At 47.0% G+C, this 21,451-nt stretch overlaps 1 protein-coding gene across 1 annotated transcript; it reads left to right on the forward strand.

The window, feature by feature from the left end:
- Positions 1-14,788: 14,788 nt before the first annotated feature.
- LOC137541640 (uncharacterized) lies at positions 14,789-15,847 on the forward strand (the record flags this gene model as incomplete). Its single annotated transcript, XM_068263042.1, has 1 exon — positions 14,789-15,847. A coding segment is annotated over one exon (1,059 nt), but the record flags the coding sequence as incomplete, so codon positions are not given.
- Positions 15,848-21,451: the final 5,604 nt, after the last annotated feature.

Below are 21,451 nucleotides of genomic sequence, written 5' to 3' on the forward strand. Positions count from 1 at the left end.
GCTTGCCTGTGTGTAAATTCAGTCCCCTCTGCCTCTGAAATCAATGGCTAGTAACCCCCTCCTCTTCCTGCCCAGACTGAGTTCCCATAAGCCCTTGCTACAGTGCCAAGGCACAAAAGGAGCTGTGGGAGAGGCTTGTTTAGTTTATAGGGAATTAGAGTATTAAAACAAAACAAAAAAAGTATTTGGCTTGAGGAATGCCCTATAAACTATATGAAAGGAACACAATTATGCAATGAGTAAAAGTATATTTCGGATCCACTTTAAAGGGAACCTGATATGAAAGGGATACAGAGGCTGCCATATTTATTTCCTTTTAAACAATACCCGTTGCCTGGCCGTCACCCTGACCCCGTGTCTCTAATGCTGGGAATATACAATGAGTTATTTTGGCAAATTTACCTGCCGGTCGATTTTACAATCGTTTTTTTTCAAATCGTTTTCCATTCACTTCTATGAAAATCGATCAGAAAAACTATCAAAATCAGATCGGACTTGTCAAAAATTATCAAGCCATCTATCTGCCCCCAAAAAAACCCTCATTGTGTATACCCAGCATAATACTGTCATAGCCCCTGAACAAGCATGCAGCAGATCAGGTACTCTAACTGGTTTTGCTGGATGATATATGCCATAAGCTAGTGGCATTGTTTACAATGAAATAAATATGGCAGCCTCCATATCCCTCTCACCTTGGCTTTTCCCACTAAAGGACACCGGAAGTGAGAAGGATATGGAGGCTGCCATATTTATTGCCTTTTAAGCAATACCAGTTGCCTGGCAAACCTGAAGCCTCGCTGTTGATGGCTGAAGCTCTTTGGACTAGCAATGGATTAAGATGAACCAGGGCCCAAAGCAAGATGGCAGTTTTTACCCACAGCTGATGGTCACCTTAGTTTTTGTGGAAAGATTTCGTAGGAGATATCAATCATCCATCAGGCCCCTAGACTCTCTTCAGGCACTAGGCAGAGGCAGCCTTAGAGTACGTGGGGCCTGGAGCGAGTGTCATATGCGGGGCCTAGAGCCATTAGTGTAAGTCATAAACGATCAGGAGGCGGTGGACCGGGGTCGCGCATTCAAATAAAAGAGGGACACTGCTGGGGACTGGAGGATCTCTCAGGGCTCGTTTCCACTATTGCGGTGCGGAATCGCCTGGATTCCACCGCTGATAAAATCGCATGCAGATGCGATTCCCCATGCGTTTTTTGCCGCGAATTCGCATAGGTGAGGGTATATGCGATTTTAACCATGTCACTGCCTGTGTGAATTTACATCGGGACCTATGCGAATTTGCATGCAAATTCGCGGCAAAAAACGCATGTGGAAAACGCATGCGATTTCCCTATTAAATACATTGCATGCGATTCGCATACATTCCACTCTCAGGCGAATTCGTTGGCTCTTTTGTGCGTTTTTTCACCGCTCAAAAAAACGCACATCACCAACGCAACAGTGGAAACAGGCCCATTCACTTGTATACCATGAGCGAATCCACATGCATTGGGACGCATGCGGATTCGCAATAGTGGAAACGAGCCCTCAGTGACGGCGCAGGCACAGGGCGGCTGCAGGGGTCTGGTAGAAGCCCCAGGTAAGTTAAACTTTTTTTTTTTTAACTTCAATTCACTTTAATGATCTACACATATTTCACATCATGCATGCAACTACTGACTGGCAGAATAAATCTGAGGGTCTGCTGCACATCTGCATGGTGGGGGGTCCACATGCCAGCAGGAATATCAAATTTTTATATATATATATATATATATATATATATATATATATATATATATATATATATATATATATATATATATATATATATATATATATATATATATATATATATATATACAGTGGAGGAAATAATTATTTGACCCCTCACTGATTTTGTAAGTTTGTCCAATGACGAAGAAATGAAAGGTCTCAGAACAGTATCATTTCAATGGTAGGTTTATTTTAACAGTGGCAGATAGCACATCAAAAGGAAAATCGAAAAAATAACCTTAAATAAAAGATAGCAACTGATTTGCATTTCATTGAGTGAAATAAGTTTTTGAACCCCTACCAACCATTAAGAGTTCTGGCTCCCACAGAGTGGTTAGACACTTCTACTCAATTAGTCACCCTCATTAAGGACACCTGTCTTAACTAGTCACCTGTATAAAAGACACCTGTCCACAGAATCAATCAATCAAGCAGACTCCAAACTCTCCAACATGGGAAAGACCAAAGAGCTGTCCAAGGATGTCAGAGACAAAATTGTAGACCTGCACAAGGCTGGAATGGGCTACAAAACCATTAGCAAGAAGCTGGGAGAGAAGGTGACAACTGTTGGTGCGATTGTTCGAAAATGGAAGGAGCACAAAATGACCATCAATCGACCTCGCTCTGGGGCTCCACGCAAGATCTCACCCCTTGGGGTGTCAATGGTTCTGAGAAAGGTGAAAAAGCATTCTAGAACTACACGGGAGGAGTTAGTGAATGACCTCAAATTAGCAGGGACCACAGTCACCAAGAAAACCATTGGAAACGCATTACACCGCAATGGATTAAAATCCTGCAGGGCTCGCAAGGTCCCCCTGCTCAAGAAGGCACATGTGCAGGCCCGTCTGAAGTTTGCCAATGAACACCTGAATGATTCTGTGAGTGACTGGGAGAAGGTGCTGTGGTCTGATGAGACCAAAATAGAGCTCTTTGGCATTAACTCAACTCGCTGTGTTTGGAGGAAGAAAAATGCTGCCTATGACCCCCAAAACACCTTCCCCACCGTCAAGCATGGGGGTGGAAACATTTTGCTTTGGGGGTGTTTTTCTGCTAAGGGCACAGGACAACTTAATCGCATTAACAGGAAAATGGACGGAGCCATGTATCGTGAAATCCTGAACGACAACCTCCTTCCCTCTGCCAGGAAACTGAAAATGGGTCGTGGATGGGTGTTCCAGCACGACAATGACCCAAAACATAGAGCAAAGGCAACAAAGGAGTGGCTCAAGAAGAAGCACATTAAGGTCATGGAGTGGCCTAGTCAGTCTCCGGACCTTAATCCAATAGAAAACCTATGGAGGGAGCTCAAGCTCAGAGTTGCACAGAGACGGCCTCGAAACCTTAGGGATTTAGAGATGATCTGCAAAGAGGAGTGGACCAACATTCCTCCTAAAATGTGTGCAAACTTGGTCAGCAATTACAAGAAACGTTTGACCTCTGTGCTTGCAAACAAGGGTTTTTCCACTAAGTATTAAGTCTTTTATTGTTAGAGGGTTCAAAAACTTATTTCACTCAATGAAATGCAAATCAGTTGCTATCTTTTATTTAAGGTTATTTTTTCGATTTTCCTTTTGATGTGCTATCTGCCACTGTTAAAATAAACCTACCATTGAAATGATACTGTTCTGAGACTTTTCATTTCTTTGTCATTGGACAAACTTACAAAATCAGTGAGGGGTCAAATAATTATTTCCTCCTATATATATATATATATATATATATATATATATATATATATATATATATATATATATATATATATATATATATATATATATATATATATATATATATATATACATATATACATATATATATATATATATATACATATATACATATATATATACATATACACACACACACACACACACACACACACACACACACACACACAATGGCTCCCCCAGGGCCCGACCCGAACTTACCCACTCACCTAAATTTCTAAAAACCCCTGAGGGTCTTCCTGCAGACAGTGCCTAGTCGGCTCAGGCCTGGCAGACCACGCAGCACACGTCAGTTATAACGTCATGCACAGAGCGTTCCCTGCATGGTGCACGATAAAGAACACACGCCGTCAGGTCTGAGTGACATGAACGTGGAGGCAGAGCCAACCAGGGAATCAGGATACAGGAAAAGCCGCTGAGGGCAAAAGCCGTGAGACTGTCGGTGGCACGGGGTCTGGGGTGATTCCCCCCCCCCAGGGTATCCATGCCAGTTTATTAATAAAGAGGGACTTTAACCCAGGACTGAACTTCATCCCAATCAGCAGCTGATACTTCCATTCCCATGAGAAATCTTTACCTTTTCTGATAGATCATCAGAGGGCTCTGTATTGCTGATATTGTGGTGAAACCCCTCCCACAGTGTGATGTCATAGCCATGGTCCTTACAGTTTCCTGCCTGTGAACCTCGCTGCATTGTGGGAAATTATGGCTGTTTTATAACTGCCAAGCAAGTCTTTGAGTCACATTTAAAAAATGCATATGCAATTTTTTTAAATGCACAACTTGCTACAAATTTCTCAACAACACATCATTGCAATGAAAACACAGGACAGTGTTTTTTACAATGGTTTTGATGCATTCTTAATAAAAGGAATATGATACTGTATTTCTCTCCATGAACAGCAGCAGATGGTGCACCCCCATAGTAGTTAGCAAATGGCTCAGCTTCTTCAACTTGATGAGTTGGTCCACAAGTAATATAGGGACAAACCCTCAGATAGGACTTTATCAAAGCCCCAAGATTTTCTCTTTGGACTCAGTTGACATGAATAAGCAAACCTTCTACACTCCAAACTATGCCAGGCTACTCAACATATGCGGAATAGCATGGGGGTCCTCATTCATAGTCCAACCCAAGGCTAGATTTACCATAAGGCACTATAGGCTAGTGGTGCTCAGCAGAGCTCGAATATTCGAGTAGCTCGAATATTCGAGCTCTTTTTCAGCTATTCGAGCTCGGTATTCGAGCTCCGAATAGCTGGAGCTATTCGAATGGGCTATCCGAGTACACTCGAATAGCCCATTCACTATTCGAGCTATTCGAGCAACCCGGCGCTATTCGAGCTCGGTACCGAGCTCGAATAGCGTCATAGCCCAGATTGATGTCCTTAGAGCCAATCAGAGGGCTCCCAGGCCCTCTGACGGCAGCCAATCACAGAGGGGGACCCTGGCCATCCCCTACCCTATAAATAGCGGCCGCCATGTTCCGTTTCTCCATGCTTGCCTGAGACTTGTACAGAGAGAGAGTTGCTCCTTTGTGCTTTGGCTTAGCAAGTGCTCTATTGTGATCATTTACCTAGCGTTTTTGCTCACCTACACCTGCCATATACACCTATATTGTTGTTAGTTAGATAGACATTGTATTTTAGTTAGTAGCTTGTGTGTTACATTAGAGACAGGCAGCTGCTGCAAGCTTACAGGTTTAGGCCTCAGGGGGGCCTTGCCTCTGTGGGCAGCTGTCCTCTGTTTATTTCTCTCATCTATACCAGTATTTCTGCTGTCCTTTACTAATAGTATTGTAGTTATACTGTACTAGGAGTAGGACACTCACTGACTGTCACTGTTTATAGGCTACTAGCTAGCTCCTGCGTGTGTGCACTCACTCACTGTCTGTGTGTACACACACACTCTATTTCCTTCTGATTACTGATAGATTGTTAGTTAGTTGTACTTACTTACTACTTACTCTTACTGTACCCGTAGGGACACTCACTGTCACTGTTCATATAGGCTACTAGCTCCTGCGTGTGCGCACTGCACTCACTGTCTGAGTGTACACACACAACACACACTCTATTTCCTTCTGATCGCTGATAGATTATCGTAATTAGTTAGTTCTACTTACTGTTACTACTTACTCTTACTGTACTAGGAGTCTAGGACACTCAGTCACTGTGTTCATAGGCTACTAGCTCCTGCGTGCGTGCACTCACTGTCTGAGTGTACACACACCCACACTCCATTTCCTTCTGATCGCTGATTGATTATCGTAATTAGTTAGTTGTACTTACTGTTACTACTTACTCTTACTGTACTAGGAGTCTAGGACACTCAGTCACTGTCCATAGGCTACTAGCTCCTGCGTGCGGTCACTCACTGTCTGAGTGTACACACACCACCCACACTCTATTTCCTTCTGATCGCTGATTGATTATTGTAATTAGTTAGTTCTACTTACTGTTACTACTTACTCTTACTGTACTAGGAGTCTAGGACACTCAGTCACTGTGTTCATAGGCTTCTAGCTCCTGCGTGCGTGCACTCACTGTCTGAGTGTACACACACCCACACTCCATTTCCTTCTGATCGCTGATTGATTATTGTAATTAGTTAGTTCTACTTACTGTTACTACTTACTCTTACTGTACTAGGAGTCTAGGACACTCAGTCACTGTGTTCATAGGCTACTAGCTCCTGCGTGCGTGCACTCACTGTCTGAGTGTACACACACCCACACTCCATTTCCTTCTGATCGCTGATTGATTATTGTAATTAGTTAGTTCTACTTACTGTTACTACTTACTCTTACTGTACTAGGAGTCTAGGACACTCAGTCACTGTGTTCATAGGCTACTAGCTCCTGCGTGCGGTCACTCACTGTCTGAGTGTACACACACCACCCACACTCTATTTCCTTCTGATCGCTGATTGATTATTGTAATTAGTTAGTTCTACTTACTGTTACTACTTACTCTTACTGTACTAGGAGTCTAGGACACTCAGTCACTGTGTTCATAGGCTACTAGCTCCTGCGTGCGTGCACTCACTGTCTGAGTGTACACACACCCACACTCCATTTCCTTCTGATCGCTGATTGATTATTGTAATTAGTTAGTTCTACTTAATGTTACTACTTACTCTTACTGTACTAGGAGTCTAGGACACTCAGTCACTGTCCATAGGCTACTAGCTCCTGCGTGCGGTCACTCACTGTCTGAGTGTACACACACCACCCACACTCTATTTCCTTCTGATCGCTGATTGATTATTGTAATTAGTTAGTTCTACTTACTGTTACTACTTACTCTTACTGTACTAGGAGTCTAGGACACTCAGTCACTGTGTTCATAGGCTTCTAGCTCCTGCGTGCGTGCACTCACTGTCTGAGTGTACACACACCCACACTCCATTTCCTTCTGATCGCTGATTGATTATTGTAATTAGTTAGTTCTACTTACTGTTACTACTTACTCTTACTGTACTAGGAGTCTAGGACACTCAGTCACTGTGTTCATAGGCTACTAGCTCCTGCGTGCGTGCACTCACTGTCTGAGTGTACACACACCCACACTCCATTTCCTTCTGATCGCTGATTGATTATTGTAATTAGTTAGTTCTACTTACTGTTACTACTTACTCTTACTGTACTAGGAGTCTAGGACACTCAGTCACTGTGTTCATAGGCTACTAGCTCCTGCGTGCGGTCACTCACTGTCTGAGTGTACACACCACCCACACTCTATTTCCTTCTGATCGCTGATTGATTATTGTAATTAGTTAGTTCTACTTACTGTTACTACTTACTCTTACTGTACTAGGAGTCTAGGACACTCAGTCACTGTGTTCATAGGCTACTAGCTCCTGCGTGCGTGCACTCACTGTCTGAGTGTACACACACCCACACTCCATTTCCTTCTGATCGCTGATTGATTATTGTAATTAGTTAGTTCTACTTACTGTTACTACTTACTCTTACTGTACTAGGAGTCTAGGACACTCAGTCACTGTGTTCATAGGCTACTAGCTCCTGCGTGCGTGCACTCACTGTCTGAGTGTACACACACCCACACTCCATTTCCTTCTGATCGCTGATTGATTATTGTAATTAGTTAGTTCTACTTACTGTTACTACTTACTCTTACTGTACTAGGAGTCTAGGACACTCAGTCACTGTGTTCATAGGCTACTAGCTCCTGCGTGCGTGCACTCACTGTCTGAGTGTACACACACCCACACTCCATTTCCTTCTGATCGCTGATTGATTATTGTAATTAGTTAGTTCTACTTACTGTTACTACTTACTCTTACTGTACTAGGAGTCTAGGACACTCAGTCACTGTGTTCATAGGCTACTAGCTCCTGCGTGCGTGCACTCACTGTCTGAGTGTACACACACAACACACACTCTATTTCCTTCTGATCGCTGATTGATTATCGTAATTAGTTAGTTCTACTTACTGTTACTACTTACTCTTACTGTACTAGGAGTCTAGGACACTCAGTCACTGTCCATAGGCTACTAGCTCCTGCGTGCGTGCACTCACTGTCTGAGTGTACACACACTAAATTTACTTGTGATTACTACTGATTATTGTAACTGCTAGTTGTACTTCCTGACTGTTACTACTTACTTACTGTACTAGGGGACACTCACTCAGTCACCTCACCAACCAACCCACTCCATTAAAGTACCCCACTTTTCAGCCGCCCTTTTACAAAACTTTTGTCTATACGCCCAAAACATTTAAGATGTCTGGAAGTGGCAGCCAGCGCGGTTTGGGCAAGGGGAAGGGCAGCAAGGGAATCAGGAGGAGAGGGAGCAGCATTGTGGCAAGCCGCGGGCGCGCCACCATGCACAGTTCCGCAGCAGCAGCAGCAGCGTCAGTGGCTAACATTCCTCCCATAGCCACTGGCCGTGGACGCCTTGGGCGCCGCCCAGCAGGAGCATCTGCAACTCACGCTGCAGAGACACAGCAGCAGCAGCGTGTAGCACCTGCTCCCATTTTCCTCCAGCCGGGTCGGAAACGTCCCATTGAGGAAAAGGATGCAGACACTGTGGTGCAACTCATGACGGAGGATGAGCAGCCCGCCATCAGCTCTGCATCCGAGGCCTCCACCCTCACCACCACCACCCCTGTTCGCAGCAGCCGCCCAGCAGGGCCTGGGGAGGAGGCCAGTTCACCGTCAGTTGGCGACCTGTCATTCAGCAGTCTTTTGACCCCAGGCATCATGAGTCAATTGTCTGCTGTTGTTGGCGATTTTGAGGAGGAGATGCTGATGGGCACTTTGGGGGATGAGGGATTGGACAGCAAGACTGTGGCGACAGTCAAGCAGCCCATCCATGCATCAGGAGAGGAGTTTGGGGGGTCCTCATCCCAGCAGGACATGTTTCAGGAGGGGGAGGATGATGATGACCCGGTGACAGACAGAGACTGGGTGCCACCACCTCCAGGGGATGTCGTCCTCAGCAGCTCTGAGGAGGAGGAGGAGGATGCTCTTGTGGGCCTTGCAAGGAGGCGCATCATTGCAAGCATTGGCAGCAGCAGTAGGCAGGTCCCACAGCCTGCTGGTGTCTCAGGCTCAGCAGCAGCAGCATCTGCCAGTACCACCACCAGCCGCACCCAAGCCCCCCAAGCCCCCCCCCCAACCACCACAGGGAGACAGGCAGCAGCGCTTCCATGCCGTAGGGGGATGTTTAAGTCACCAATCTGGCGATATTTCACCATGCCCACTGTGTACAGCAAGTACGCCACTTGCAACCACTGTCAGCGGAAGTTGAGCAGAGGTGCAGACCCCTTAAAGTTCTGCACCAGCTCGCTCATCAACCACCTTGCGGCTAAACATTTCCACCAGCATGAGGAGTTCCAGAGGCTGAAGGCATCTGGTGCTGGCAGTGGCACCACACCCATCACTGCACAGCCTTCAGCAGCAGCAGCAGCAACAGCAGCCACCCGCCCTCCTGCTCCTCCAGCAGCACCAGCAGGAGTGCGGAAACGCACTGCTCCTCCCCCCTCTGCAACTCCTGCCGCCGACACTGAGGCCTGTTCTGGCAGCCAGTCCTCAGTGGCCTCCTCTGCTGTGTCTGCTGATTCCCGTGTCAGCAAAAGGCCACGCCAGAGCCTTTTGAGCGAGTCCTTCCAGGGGGTGGTTAGGGCTCTGCCTCCCAGCAGCCGTCGCGTGCGGCAGCTGAACGGCTTGCTGGCACGGGCCATGTGCTCCCAACTCCTGCCGTACACGCTCGTGCAGGAGGGGAGCGACATTCGTGCGCTGCTTGCTTGCGCAGCCCCAGACTGGCAGCTCCCCAGCAGACACTTCTTTGCCCGCAAGGCCATTCCTGCACTGCACCGCTTTGTGATGGCCAATGTGGAGCGAGGGCTGGAGCACGCGGTTGGTGAAAGGGTCCACGTCACCATGGACTCCTGGAGCAGCCGCTTCGGGACAGGCCGCTACCTGTCCTTCACTGTCCACTGGGTCAGCTTGGTGGAAGGGGGTGAGGATGGGAGAGCAGCAGCGGGCACAGCAGCAGCAGCAACACAGTGGGTGGTGCCACCCCGCAGGGTCAGGGGAACTGCAGCAGGTTCCTCCGATCCTCTGCCATCCTCCGGCACACCTGGCCAAACCCCCCGCCTCAGCAGCAGCGTGAAGGCCCGCCACTGCCAAGCGCTGCTGCACTTGGTCAGCCTTGGGAAGACCAAGCGGACGGCAACCCATGTGTTGGCCAAACTCCAGGAGCAGGAGAGGATTTGGCTGACCCCCAGAGGCCTCAGAGTCGGAGAGGTGGTGGCCGACAATGGGGCCAATCTGGTTGCCGCAATAGACAGGGGAAACCTGACCCACATCCCCTGTCTTGCCCACGTGCTGAACCTGGTGGTGCAGAAGTTCCTGCGCACCTACCAGGGGATGGGCGAACTGCTGGAAACGGCAAGGAATGTTGTGCGTCACTTCCGGCGCTCGGCTGCAGCCTGTGCGAGCCTGGAAGACGTGCAAAAGGAGCTGGATCTGCCACGCCATCGGCTGATCCTTGACATTCCGACTCGCTGGAACTCCACCCTGGCGATGTTGGAGCGTCTGGTTGAACAGAGGCACGCTGTCAAACAGTACCTTGCCCTGGCCACTGTTTCCGCAGCTCAGAGAAGGGACAAGACCAGCAACATCCCGTCCATCGTCCCCGATGATGACTGGAGGCACATGCAGCAGGTGTGCTTTGTGCTGGCTCCCTTTCTGCAGGCCACAAACATGGTGAGCAGGGACCATGCTATGGTCTGCGAGTGGGTGCCCCTGGTTTCTCTGCTGAACAGGGCCCTCGATGCTTTGCTGGAACAGGGAGCGGCAGCCTTGGACCAGCAGGAGCGGCAACCAGCTGCGCAGTCCACCTCTGAGGGGGAGGAGGAGGAGGACTTGGTGGAGGTCCCTGACCTGGCTGCTGATGAGGGGGGATCAGCACAGCGCAGCTGAGTTGGTGCGGGGGTGGAGAGAGGATGAGGCGGCAGAGGAGGAGGATGAGGACAGCACTGACGTCGATGTGCCAGCAGACGTGGCCCGCCTCTTCCCAATGGCAGCGCACATGCTGACGTGCCTGCGCAGGGACCCCAGGGTGATCCAGATGAAGCAGAGGGAGGACATCTGGATCAGCATGATGTTGGACCCACGCCTCAAGGGGAAGTTGAGCCAGTTCCTGCCGCCTGCAGGAGGAGACCCAGCGCAACAAATAAGGAGCTTGCAGCAGGCCCTTGTTGAGCGCTTGGAGGAAGCCTTCCCCCAGCCTTCCACCCCCACTGTCCAGCAGCCAGCACAGAGGCAGCAGCAGGTGCCTGCATCCAGCAGCAGCAAGCGCCCCACAGACCTGATGTCTCTCAGCCACGAGCTCTACAGGACTGTAGAGGCTCCGGCAGCAGTGACTAGAGAGGAGATGCATGCAGCAGCATCCTCCTCCGGTCACAGCCAGCGCCTGACCCGCATGGTGGCTGACTACATGGGGTCGTACAGCGGGCTTGACAGCGATGCCCCTGTTGATCCCATGGAGTATTGGGTCAAGCGCATGGAGATCTGGAGCGAGCTGGCGCAGTACGCCCTGGAAGTGCTGTCCTGCCCCCCTTCCAGCGTGCTGTCCGAGCGCTGCTTCAGTGCAGCTGGTGGCGTGGTCACCGAGAAACGCTCACGTCTGTCTCACAAGTCTGTGGACAGACTGACGTTTCTCAAGATGAACCAGGCGTGGGTGGAAGGCGAGTTCCTGGCCCCTGTTGTCGGCGAGAGGGGGACATGAACTGGCTGCCGGAACCATCGTTAATGTGCCTTACCACCCTTTACCACCTCCTGGCTCCTGCTCACTAAGCCAGCCTGGTTCACTTTGACTATTACGTCGCCTGCAGCCACACATTTTACACCTACAGTGGGCTGCTGTGTACTGCCCTTCTGCTGTCTGTCTGTGTTTCCCACTGCCAGGGTACACAGATGATTTACCTTCTGCTGCCACTCTGCCACCAGCTATTACGTCAAACAATAGCTGCTCGCCTACTCCTCCATTCCTCCTCCTGCTGCTGCTGTCTGTCTGTGTTTCCCACTGCCAGGGTACACAGAATTACCTTCTTCTGCTGCCACTCTGCCACCAGCTATTACGTCAAACAATAGCTATATTGGTTGTAAAACCAAAAACCAAAAAACCATTAAAAAAAAAAAAAAAAGGTTTAATTTTTCTGAGGTGCCCGGGTTGAAAACTGTGTTGTCCCAGTTGTGTATTGGACACAATGTGGGCTGCACGACCGCTGTCTGGGACCTCCTGTTGTGTTTATTTACAGCCCTGGTATCACCGCTAGGTACCAGGGCTATTATGTCACGCTGCCTACCTGCTGCCACACTCACACTGCTCCTCCATACCTCCTCCTGCTGCTGCTGCTGCTGTCTGTCTGTGTTTCCCACTGCCAGGGTACACAGATGATTTACCTTCTGCTGCCACTCTGCCACCAGCTATTACGTCAAACAATAGCTGCTCGCCTACTCCTCCATTCCTCCTCCTGCTGCTGCTGCTGTCTGTCTGTGTTTCCCACTGCCAGGGTACACAGAATTACCTTCTTCTGCTGCCACTCTGCCACCAGCTATTACGTCAAGCAATAGCTATATTGGTTGCAAAACCAAAACCAAACAAACCATTAAAAAAAAAAAAGGTTTAATTTTTCTGAGGTGCCCGGGTTGAAAACTGTGTTGTCCCAGTTGTGTATTGGACACAATGTGGGCTGCACGACCACTGTCTGGGACCTCCTGTTGTGTTTATTTACAGCCCTGGTATCACCGCTAGGTACCAGGGCTATTATGTCACGCTGCCTACCTGCTGCCACACTCACACTGCTCCTCCATACCTCCTCCTGCTGCTGCTGCTGCTGCTGTCTGTCTGTGTTTCCCACTGCCAGGGTACACAGATGATTTACCTTCTGCTGCCACTCTGCCACCAGCTATTACGTCAAACAATAGCTGCTCGCCTACTCCTCCATTCCTCCTCCTGCTGCTGCTGTCTGTCTGTGTTTCCCACTGCCAGGGTACACAGAATTACCTTCTTCTGCTGCCACTCTGCCACCAGCTATTACGTCAAACAATAGCTATATTGGTTGCAAAACCAAAACCAAACAAACCATTAAAAAAAAAAAAGGTTTAATTTTTCTGAGGTGCCCGGGTTGAAAACTGTGTTGTCCCAGTTGTGTATTGGACACAATGTGGGCTGCACGACCGCTGTCTGGGACCTCCTGTTGTGTTTATTTACAGCCCTGGTATCACCGCTAGGTACCAGGGCTATTATGTCACGCTGCCTACCTGCTGCCACACTCACACTGCTCCTCCATACCTCCTCCTGCTGCTGCTGCTGCTGCTGTCTGTCTGTCTGTGTTTCCCACTGCCAGGGTACACAGATGATTTACCTTCTGCTGCCACTCTGCCACCAGCTATTACGTCAAACAATAGCTGCTCGCCTACTCCTCCATTCCTCCTCCTGCTGCTGCTGTCTGTCTGTGTTTCCCACTGCCAGGGTACACAGAATTACCTTCTTCTGCTGCCACTCTGCCACCAGCTATTACGTCAAACAATAGCTATATTGGTTGCAAAACCAAAACCAAACAAACCATTAAAAAAAAAAAAAAGGTTTAATTTTTCTGAGGTGCCCGGGTTGAAAACTGTGTTGTCCCAGTTGTGTATTGGACACAATGTGGGCTGCACGACCGCTGTCTGGGACCTCCTGTTGTGTTTATTTACAGCCCTGGTATCACCGCTAGGTACCAGGGCTATTATGTCACGCTGCCTACCTGCTGCCACACTCACACTGCTCCTCCATACCTCCTCCTGCTGCTGCTGCTGCTGCTGCTGTCTGTCTGTGTTTCCCACTGCCAGGGTACACTACACAGATGATTTACCTTCTGCTGCCACTCTGCCACCAGCTATTACGTCAAACAATAGCTGCTCACATTACTCCTCCATTCCTCCTGCTGCTGTTGCTGTCTGTCTGTGTTTCCCCACTGCCAGGGTACACAGAATTACCTTCTGCTGCCACTCTGCCACCAGCTATTACGTCAAACAATAGCTATATTGGTTGCAAAACCAAAACCAAACAACCATTAAAAAAAAAAAAAAAGGTTTAATTTTTCTGAGGTGCCCGGGTTGAAAACTGTGTTGTCCCAGTTGTGTAGTGGACACAATGTGGGCTGCACGACCGCTGTCTGGGACCTCCTGTTGTGTTTATTTACAGCCCTGGTATCACCGCTAGGTACCAGGGCTATTATGTCACGGCGAGCTGCCTGCCTCATTGACTGCCTGCTGCCACACACTCATCCTCCTCCTCCTGCTGCTGAATTTACCTCCTGCTGTCTTTGTGTTTCCACTGCCAGGGAGCACATACAATGGCGCTTCCAACATGCGTGCGCCACCCAGCTATTTGTTACGCTCAAAAATAGCTGCATTTCTTTAAAAAAAATTGAAAAGAGAAATACGTGAAGATGATGAAGATGATGAAGATGATGAAGAAGAAGAAGATGATGATGAAGAAGAAGAAGAAGAAGAAGAAGAAGAAGAAGAAGAAGAAGAAGAAGAAGAAGAAGAAGAAGAAGAAGAAGAAGAAGAAAGAAGAAGAAGATGAAGAAGATGAAGAAGATGAAGAAGATGAAGAAGATGAAGAAGAAGAAGAAGAAGAAGAAGAAGAAGAAGAAGAAGAAGAAGAAGAAGAAGAAGAAGAAGAAAGAAGAAGAAGAAGAAGAAGAAGAAGAGAAGAAAGGAAGAAGAGAAGATGAAGAAGAAGAAGAGAAGAAGAAGAAGAAGAAGAAGAAGAAGAAGAAGAAGAAGAAGAAGAAGAAGAAGAAGAAGAAGAAGAGAAGAAGAAGAAGAAGAAAAGAAGAAGAAGAAGAAGAAGAAGAAGAAGAAGAAGAAGAAGAAGAAGAAGAAAAGAAGAAGAAGAAGAAGAAGAAGAAGAAGAAGAAGAAGAAGAAGAAGAAGAAGAAGAAGAAGAAGAAGAAGAAGAAGAAGAAGAAGAAGAAGAAGAAGAAGAAGAAGAAGAAGAAGAAGAAGAAGAAGAAGAAGAAGAAGAAGAAGAAGAAGAAGAAGAAGAAGAAGAAGAAGAAGAAGAAGAAGAAGAAGAAGAAGAAGAAGAAGAAGAAGAAGAAGAAGAAGAAGAAGAAGAAGAAGAAGAAGAAGAAGAAGAAGAAGAAGAAGAAGAAGAAGAAGAAGAAGAAGAAGAAGAAGAAGAAGAAGAAGAAGAAGAAGAAGAAGAAGAAGAAGAAGAAGAAGAAGAAGAAGAAGAAGAAGAAGAAGAAGAAGAAGAAGAAGAAGAAGAAGAAGAAGAAGAAGAAGAAGAAGAAGAAGAAGAAGAAGAAGAAGAAGAAGAAGAAGAAGAAGAAGAAGAAGAAGAAGAAGAAGAAGAAGAAGAAGAAGAAGAAGAAGAAGAAGAAGAAGAAGAAGAAGAAGAAGAAGAAGAAGAAGAAGAAGAAGAAGAAGAAGAAGAAGAAGAAGAAGAAGAAGAAGAAGATGATGAAGAAGATGATGAAGAAGAAGAAGATGATGAAGAAGAAGATGAAGAAGAAGAAGAAGAAGAAGATGATGAAGAAGATGAAGATGAAGATGAAGATGAAGATGAAGAAGAAGAAGAAGAAGAAGAAGAAGAAGAAGAAGAAGAAGAAGAAGAAGAAGAAGAAGAAGAAGAAGAAGAAGAAGAAGAAGAAGATGATGAAGATGAAGATGAAGAAGAAGAAGAAGAAGAAGAAGAAGAAGAAGAAGAAGAAGAAGAAGAAGATGAAGATGAAGATGAAGATGAAGATGAAGAAGAAGAAGAAGAAGAAGAAGAAGAAGAAGAAGAAGAAGAAGAAGAAGAAGAAGAAGAAGAAGAAGAAGAAGAAGAAGAAGAAGAAGAAGAAGAAGAAGAAGAAGAAGAAGAAGAAGAAGAAGAAGAAGAAGATCTAGAAGAAGAAGAAGAAAGATAAAGAAGAAGAAGAACAAGTATATACAGTAACACTACTGAACAAAATTAAGGACACAACTTCTCTTTCCACATTTTTTTTTAAAGGAACATCCCCACATAATCACTTGCTGTTGTTACTTGGAAAAAAAGATGTTTCTTGCATCATTCACCCTCAAAACAAGTGTTGGAAGCTATTTAAGGCCAATTCGAATAGTCAGCTCGAATAGTGAGCTCGAATACCGACTCGAATAGTGAGCTCGAAGTCCGAGGTCGAATCGAATAGTAAAAATTATTCGACTCGAATATTCGACTGACCTCGAATAATTTACTATTCGAATTCGACCAAACTCGAATTTTAAAAAGGGGTATTTGAGCATCACTGCTATAGGCACGTGTCTACAGGTGCCTGATGATGGAAAGGCGTCTCACTCTCCTCCCAGAGTGCCTAGCTCCCTCTTTTCCTATGCAGAGTCCCGAGCTGAGCATAAATGAAAGGTTACTCACCCGGCTCTCGGGATTCCACTGTCAAGATCTCCCTTCAGTCACATGCCCCCTGTAGCTGCCTATGACAGACTAGGGAAGTATGGATGAAGTGACAGCTGGGCCAGCCAGCACACTTGCGGTGTGGTTCAGCGGGTGTTTGTTGGAGGGTAAAGTCTAGGGTGCCAGGACATCTGTGCCTATAGACTCCTGTGCTGTAAACCCAGCCTGGTCCAACCAGATCCTGCACACAGCATGGGAGACTAGTAAGAGGAGGGCAGTGAGCGTGCTCCTCCTTACCCTCCTGAGCTATGCCAGACTACAAGTCCTAGTAGAAAGGGGAGGGGACCCAATTCACATTAAAAACCCTTGTTTAGCTAAATTTTACACTCAGGCCCAACAGTAAAACCCAAGATAGCCAAGTTGGCAACCTCTAAATCCAATCCTTAGGCTGAGCCTTCTAAGGCAAAGTCTGCAAGATATAAGGCTACCAACGGGGCGGATCTTCCATGAGGTGGGGATGGGCGTACCTCAGGCGGTGGCCATCAGGCGGCCCCAAACCAGATGGCTCACAGGCTGCCTAAAGTGCCCCTCTCTATTTACCTCCCTCCATGTATAGCGGCAGTGCCCTCCCTCTGCAGTGACTGTGGCAAGAGGATGACACTCACCTGCTCCATGCGTTTCAGTGCTGACATCACTTTTCAGCAGCGCCCAGTGTCCTCTCCATGGTTACAGCACTCACACACAGAGCAAAGCACTGTAACCATGGAGAAGACGCTGGGGTCACTGAAGAGTGACAGCAGCGCTGGAACGTATGGAGCTGGTAAGTGAGCGTCCTCTCGCCACAGTCACTGCAGAGGGAGGGAGCTGCCGCGAGCATATGCTACTGGGGGCACCTAAACCTGGCTACCTATACGGGGGACACCAATACCTGCCTACCTATACTGGGGGCACCTATACCTGGCTACCTATACGGGGGACACCAATACCTGCCTACCTATACTGGGGGCACCTATACTTGGCACACCTATACGGGGAGCAGTGCTTTTCAGCGCTGCTAGATTTGGGCACAGCCGGCGGCGCCATAGGCTACAATGGGAATCAGTCTATAGCAGCTCTCAATGAGTAATGTAGGCGCTGTCAGAAGACGGAGCCGAAGTTGTTTAAAAAACAAAATAATTCCCCCACTATCCATGGCGGCTTGGAGGGGGAATAGTAATTAACACGGCCCTTGTGCAGAAACAGGACCAGCCATATATCGGCTGTATTCTGCGCCCAAGACTACCGGCGCCAATTTCAAATGTACTCCACCTATACCTGGCTACCTATACTGGGGGAGTCGACACCTGACTTCCTATACTGGGGGCACCTATACCTGGCTACCTAGCTATACAGAGTCTGAGGGTATTTGGGGGGGGGGCACTGTAACTATAATGTGGGGATTGAGCAGGGAATCAAATAATCAATGAATATCATGTATTTCTACAGGCCCAGTTGTGACGGGTTCACTTTAAGATGTCCCCCTCGTTGCTTTAGACCTGAGTGTCTGGCTGGATTTCCAGTCTTGGCTGGCATGTCAGTGCACTGCAGGGCGGTCTATATGGAGGAGCAGTAGAAATAGCAGCAAGTGTTCTGGTGGGCTGACAGGACTGGCTGCAGCTGGCCGATCTATTTCACAGGGATAGCTGAGATGATGGACATTGCTGAGTTACACACATTGCACTCAGTGATACTGCAAGTCTATTAGGAGAGAATGATCACTCCCAGGTATAGAAGAATAGCACAGGATTATTGCAGCAAGGATAATTGCAGCAAGCGTCAAAGACTGCAGTTTGGACACTCCTAGCCACCATCTGCCACGGCTAGCAAATTTCTATGTGGGAGGCTCTTGCAACTTACCAATTGTATGTCTTTCTCCGCCCCCTTCATTAGCTCACTGGGACTAAAGTCTGGTACACACATGCAATTTTGATTGGCCAATTTTACACCTCTATGTAGTATGAAGGCTAACCGATTGTGAATACTACTAACAGATTGTATGGGTAAGCTCTCATACTGCATTGAAGTGGTTAAATTGGACAATCAGAATTGGATGTGTGTATGCACAATAAAGCCTGGAACACACAGTCAATTATGATTGTCCATCACTGATCAATTTTACTACCTCCATGTAGTAGGAGAGCCAACAGATACTGAATACTATGAACAGATTATGCAGGTAAACACTCATACCAAAAAAAACCTTACCCTAAGAAGAGGGAAGCCTCTGGAACCTGGGGGTAGTAGTGGCCAAAGCACACTGCAGCTAGTTTACTATCAGTACAGGCACAGAGTAACAGCTTATACTATACATACTGGAGGTAGCAGGGATCAGTACACACTGCAGCTAGTTTACTATCAGTACAGGCACAGAGTAACAGCTTATACTGTACATAGTGGAGGTAGCAGGGAGCAGCACACACTCCAGCTGGTTTACTATCAGTACAGGAACAGAAAATATGCTTATAAGCCCCTCTATCACACACACACACACACACACACACACACACACACACACACACACACACACACACACACACACACTTAGCCACCCAGTGTTTGTAAGTACTCTCGGATCGCAAAATAATGCAACCAAATGGAAGTGTTTGTAGCTACACGTCTCAGCAGCAGTTGACAAGCTGTTACTCTCCATTAGTAAAAGTTGAAGAGCTAACAAACCCAGTTATGCCAATACTTACCTGCCCATCGGATGTCGTTCACTCCTGCGGTACCCTGTCATGCTTCCTCCCCTCTCCATTAAGCAGTGCATGCCTTTCGGATATGTAGCCGAGTAGCATGTCTGTACAGAACTTGCTCCCCATTGTATTGCTTGAGGCAGCAGTGAGCACACTTATTTAAATTGCATGTGTTTTGCAACATAGAGGAAGACGCATGCGAAATCACAAGTAATGTAAGTCTATGGGCTGCATAAAGTTGCATCGTTATGCGTTTTCCAATGTGATTTTAAAATCGCACAGAAAAGTTCCTTATTTCTGCATATTGTATGCAAATTGCATGCAATGCTTTGCTATGCATTTTTTGTAATGATAAAAAAAAGAAAGAAAGAAAAAAACGTGATGTATTGTATTTCCCCTTGTTGAAAAGGGAGATTATTAAAAATGCAAACTGCCATCACTAGTCTAGGGGACCGAGCAGACACCTCATAGGGAAATTCTGCCAATGTGATTGGCTGGACAGCACCCTCTAGGTTTCAGTTAGGTTGCAGGGTTCTTTTCCGTTAGCCGGGCACATCCTCTAGGTGGCGATATAACTCCAGCAGAGTTGCAGCTTTCCCTACTAGCCATGGCGGCCTCGAGGGGGAATAGTAATTATCGCCACCTAGAGGATGCGCCCGGCTAACGGATAAGTATCGGTTGCAGTAAACTCTGCCCACAAACTGTGCTGTAGAGGGTGTTGTGATTGGAAAACTGTTCTCTATGACTTTTACTGCTGGGTCCCCTAAAGTAGACTAGCACCAAACCGCAATAAAAATGCAAATGCTCACAAAAACATAACTCCAAAAACACAAAATAAAATGCAGAAACACACATGGTAGAAAACCCCTTTTTTTGTTGTTGTACAAACAAGTGTGTTGCCATCCTCAGCTACTAAAGGCTAGCTGCGCTGTCTGGTTGCCAATGATTGGGAGACCGCTGCAAAGCACTGCCTGTAGCATTTTTGCAGCAATCATGGAGCATATACACGCACACATACTTGGGGCCCCCTCCAGGCTGATCGCTCCCACGCTGTCCTCCACCACTGCTTGGATTATCCACAATTGGCCCGGAGCGTCCTCTGGTCTAGGGCTTTCTGCGCATGCACGGCCCAGCCGCTTGCTTGCCCTGCCTCCTGCAGAATGCTTCCAGAGATGGGAATGTTATGGGGGAATGCACGCAGTCAGACTGTGCCGGCACCAACTGGCCCCAACTGGATGATTTCCCGGGGCCAGTTGCAGACGAACCAAGCAGTGGAGGACGACGGCGTGGGAGTGATCAGCCTGGAGGGAGCTCCAGGTAGTACCCTAGGCCCCAAGTTTTGAATTGATGTGCAGCCCTGGTCCATGCACCTCCTAATCATGCTCCCGTGCATGAGAGCGCTCTTCGCATGCGCAGTATGACTAAACAGAAAAAAACCACGTGCAGTAGCCGTTGACTTGCTCAGACAGAGAAGGGGAACGGAGGATTGCTCAGTGACAGCACAGGGCAGCTGCAGGGGGCTGTTAGAAACCCCATTTAAGTTAATTTTGTTTTTTTGCTACAAGGTACAATTTTTCATGCATACAAACAAAGTTGTCTCCATGACAGAATTGCACCTTATCCCTTTAAATACCGGCACATATGAATTATACATACCTTGTTGCTAGTTAAATGCAGCTTAGGCACTGATTATGCGTGAGTAGCCCCAGAACCTGTATAACTCAGGCCTGTAACCCACTAGAAAGCAGAAAATGCTATCGCAATCACTAACGATTTGTGAGAGTGTATTGCAAGCGATTTTAAGAGCGATTTCCCTGCTCACAAACAATGCATTAGAATGGAAAGGCTCCCAAAATGCTGCATGTCCTGCAATTGCGATTCGCCTAATCGCAATCACTCTAATGGAATCTGTTCCATCCACTTACATTGGCAAAGCATTTAGGGAAATCACTAGCAATATAAAGCACTCCCTAAACTCGCAAAAAAAACGCTCTAGTGGGTTCCAGGATTTAGATGTGTCCTATTTAAAGGGATAACGTGGCAACCCTGCTCCATGTACATAGTATACAATATTGTTTTCTTATTTGTTATGTTACAGGTTACAATCATTTATTAACTGTTGTAAGTAGTATAAAACAAATGAAAAGCACATTAATAACAAAAAACATGTTTATGCTATAACTAATTAGTAAATTATACATTTCCCTATGTGTAACAGGACTCAACTCACAAACAAACGCCTAGAAAGTAACCTATTTGTAAGTAGGGGGAACTCCTATATAGCAAAATAAAAAAATATAAATATATAGCATAACATT

Source organism: Hyperolius riggenbachi, chromosome 12, assembly GCF_040937935.1.
Source record: "Hyperolius riggenbachi isolate aHypRig1 chromosome 12, aHypRig1.pri, whole genome shotgun sequence".
Classification (NCBI taxonomy): domain Eukaryota; kingdom Metazoa; phylum Chordata; class Amphibia; order Anura; family Hyperoliidae; genus Hyperolius; species Hyperolius riggenbachi.